This window comes from Macrotis lagotis, chromosome 1, assembly GCF_037893015.1.
Source record: "Macrotis lagotis isolate mMagLag1 chromosome 1, bilby.v1.9.chrom.fasta, whole genome shotgun sequence".
In the NCBI taxonomy this organism is placed as follows: Eukaryota; Metazoa; Chordata; class Mammalia; order Peramelemorphia; family Peramelidae; genus Macrotis; species Macrotis lagotis.
In genome coordinates, this window is record NC_133658.1 from 549839234 (window position 1) to 549841936 (window position 2703).

The 2703-nt window shown below is 42.0% G+C and overlaps 1 protein-coding gene across 1 annotated transcript; it reads right to left on the reverse strand.

Moving 5' to 3' along the window:
• Positions 1-1806: 1806 nt before the first annotated feature.
• On the reverse strand, positions 1807-2344 carry LOC141521233 (large ribosomal subunit protein uL11-like). The gene has a single exon (XM_074233565.1). It carries the CDS (start codon positions 2342-2344, stop codon positions 1847-1849), a length of 498 nt encoding a protein of 165 aa, XP_074089666.1. The 3' UTR covers positions 1807-1846.
• Positions 2345-2703: the final 359 nt, after the last annotated feature.

Below are 2703 nucleotides of genomic sequence, written 5' to 3' on the forward strand. Positions count from 1 at the left end.
TTCAGAAGCATTTGATTTCCTCAGAGAGCTTTCTCATCTCTTTTTTCCATCTGGTCAATTCTGCTTTTTAAAGCATTCTTCTCCTCAATAACTTTTGGAACTGTTTTATCACTTGACCTATACTGGTTTTTAACATATTATTTTCTTCAGCATTCTTTTGAATCTCCTTGACTAAACTACTAACTTTTTTTCATGTTTTTCCTGCATCTCTCTCATTTATTTTCCCAATTTTTCTTCTATCTCCCTCACTTGATTTTCAAAATCTTTTTTGAACTCTGTCATAGCCTGAACCCCATTTCCATTTTTCTTGCAGTCTTTAGATGTAGGAGTTTGTACTTCCTCATCTCCAGATTGAATATTTTGATCCTTCTTGGGATCATAAACAATGTATTTCTCAATGTTTTTTCTCTTTTTTCTCTGTTTACTCCTTTCCCCATCCTGTGCCTGGTTTTGGGGTGCTTCCTGAGCTTTTGAGTGTTATTGTGACACCCCCCACAAGGATCTATGTGTGTGAGGCTCTCTCTTGCCTCCTGGTCTGTGAATGACCACAAGGGTACCCCTCTGCCAGGGGGTTGAGGTGGGGGGGCCGCTGTTCTATGGGGGGCCTAGACTGTGATCAGGATCTGAATGTGGTCAGTCCCAGAGCCCTGTTCCAGGTACAGAGGACAGACCTCAGAAGTCTCTCTCCACTCTCCTAACTTAGGTATGCTGAGCACTCAAGGCTCAGTTGCTTAGGGGCTCCTGCTTCCCTGATCTGGTTCTGCCTGCTTCCCTTTCCTGGTTCTGGGCTGCAGTGGCCATGCTGCTGACTGAGTGCCCTGAGGGCTTGGTTTCACAAGCGTCTTCTGGCAGAGGTCCCCTATGATCTTCTAAGTTGTGCTTGGTGCTTCCCGGGGTGTAGCTCAGGAAACTGTCCCTGCTGTGGTGAGCCGTGGCTCCCTGGTACCATGGGGCTGCCTCCAGGAGGCTGAAGTTCCTGGCAGGCTGCCCATCTAACCTTGTGGATCACAGCCTTTCTGCTATTTTCCAGGTTATATTGAGCTGGAGAATTGCTTTACTGAAACCCTCTGTGGATTCTGTCTCTTGAAAATTTAGTTATAGTCCTTCTTTTATAATTTTTCAAATATTATGGCAAGAAAGCATCTAAGAGAGGCTCTACCCCTGTCGCCATCTTGGCTCCTTTCTGTGACACTTAACTGTTAGCAAGTAATATAATTCTTACCCATAGGAACCCAGTCATTAATTTCTACATTCACACAGTGGATGTAATTCTGGGGAGCTGCTTCTGGAAAGGTAGGAGGAGATGAATGAGAGTGCCTGATTCTTAGTTTGATATATGCTCAAACATTCTGTAACTGGCAGTTGCTGAGGTCATTTAGAAGGCAGTAGCAAATGAATGCCAACTCTTGTTCCTCTATTTTTTTTTACATAACTAGTATTTTATTGAGAGAAACATGCTATAAACCACTAATTTACTGAAATTTCAGGCCTCTCTTGGAAATGACAAGTGAGCAAGATCCCCCCAAAATCCAGAAGTTTGAGTCTGTGACTTGATACTAGTGAGCAGTGATGTTCCAAAGGATTAAATTGACTCATGATAAAGACAACAGCACCAAGAATGTGCTACAAAAATTCATCTGTCAATTATGCCAGATTTAGAGGTAAATTATGGATCAAATATTCTAAATAAATCAATTTAAGTTGAGCCCAATTTTCCCGGAGTTTGAAGTGGTATGTGAAGATTGTGTCTTCTAGGTATTAAAGGTAAATTTATGGAATTATGTTCTTTTTTTGTTGTTGCTGTTGTCAAATGTTAATTTATAGCAAATAGTCTCCTTTTCAGCTTTTAACTTGCTGGGCATTCCACAGCTCCACTATTGATGTCATCAATGACATCATGAGGATGTCTGCCATCAATGTTGCAGCCCACAGACTGGACTGTTGCAAGGATCTCTTTAATAGTTCCAGAGAGTTCTTTTGCCAAGGATCGGTGCCTCATCTGTCTAGCAATGTTGACAATCTCATCAAAAGTGATGCTTCCACTGTATTTAATATTTTTCTGCTTCTTTCTGTCTCGAGGAGGTTCCTTTAGAGCTTTGATGATCAAGGCTGAGGCAGAAGGCACCACCTCAATCTGGGCCTGTCTGTTCTGAATGGTAAATTTCACTGTAATCCTAAACCCTTTCCAGTCACCAGTTGCCTTGGCAATGTCATCACCAACCTTTCTTGGAGACAAACCCAAGGGACGAATTTTTGGGGCCAGAGCTGATGTGGCACCAACTTCATCACCAGTGCACCTTAAAAACACGACTTTGATTTCGTTAGGATTAAACTTGGGAGGCATGGCGGGGAAGAAGGTAGAGGCTCGGTCTCGATGCTGCGGGGTGGCTGCCGGTGTCGGATGAACCCGGTTTCGGAACGACGGAAAGAAGTTGCACCCTTCACCAGCACGAGCTGGAGCCAAAAAAGCATTATGTTCTTTTTACATATTCAAAGTAAATATAATTTTAATGTATTAAAATTTGTTAATTTTGTTAGATGAAATGAGATTACTAATCACTGAAAGTAAATAGTGAAGATATTACACCAGCAAGGGGACTTAAGCCTATACTATCTAGTGTTTTTAAATTAAATTTTTTTTTTATTTTAGGTTTTTGCAAGGCACTGGGGTTAAGTGGCTTGCCCAAGGCCACCCAGCTAGGT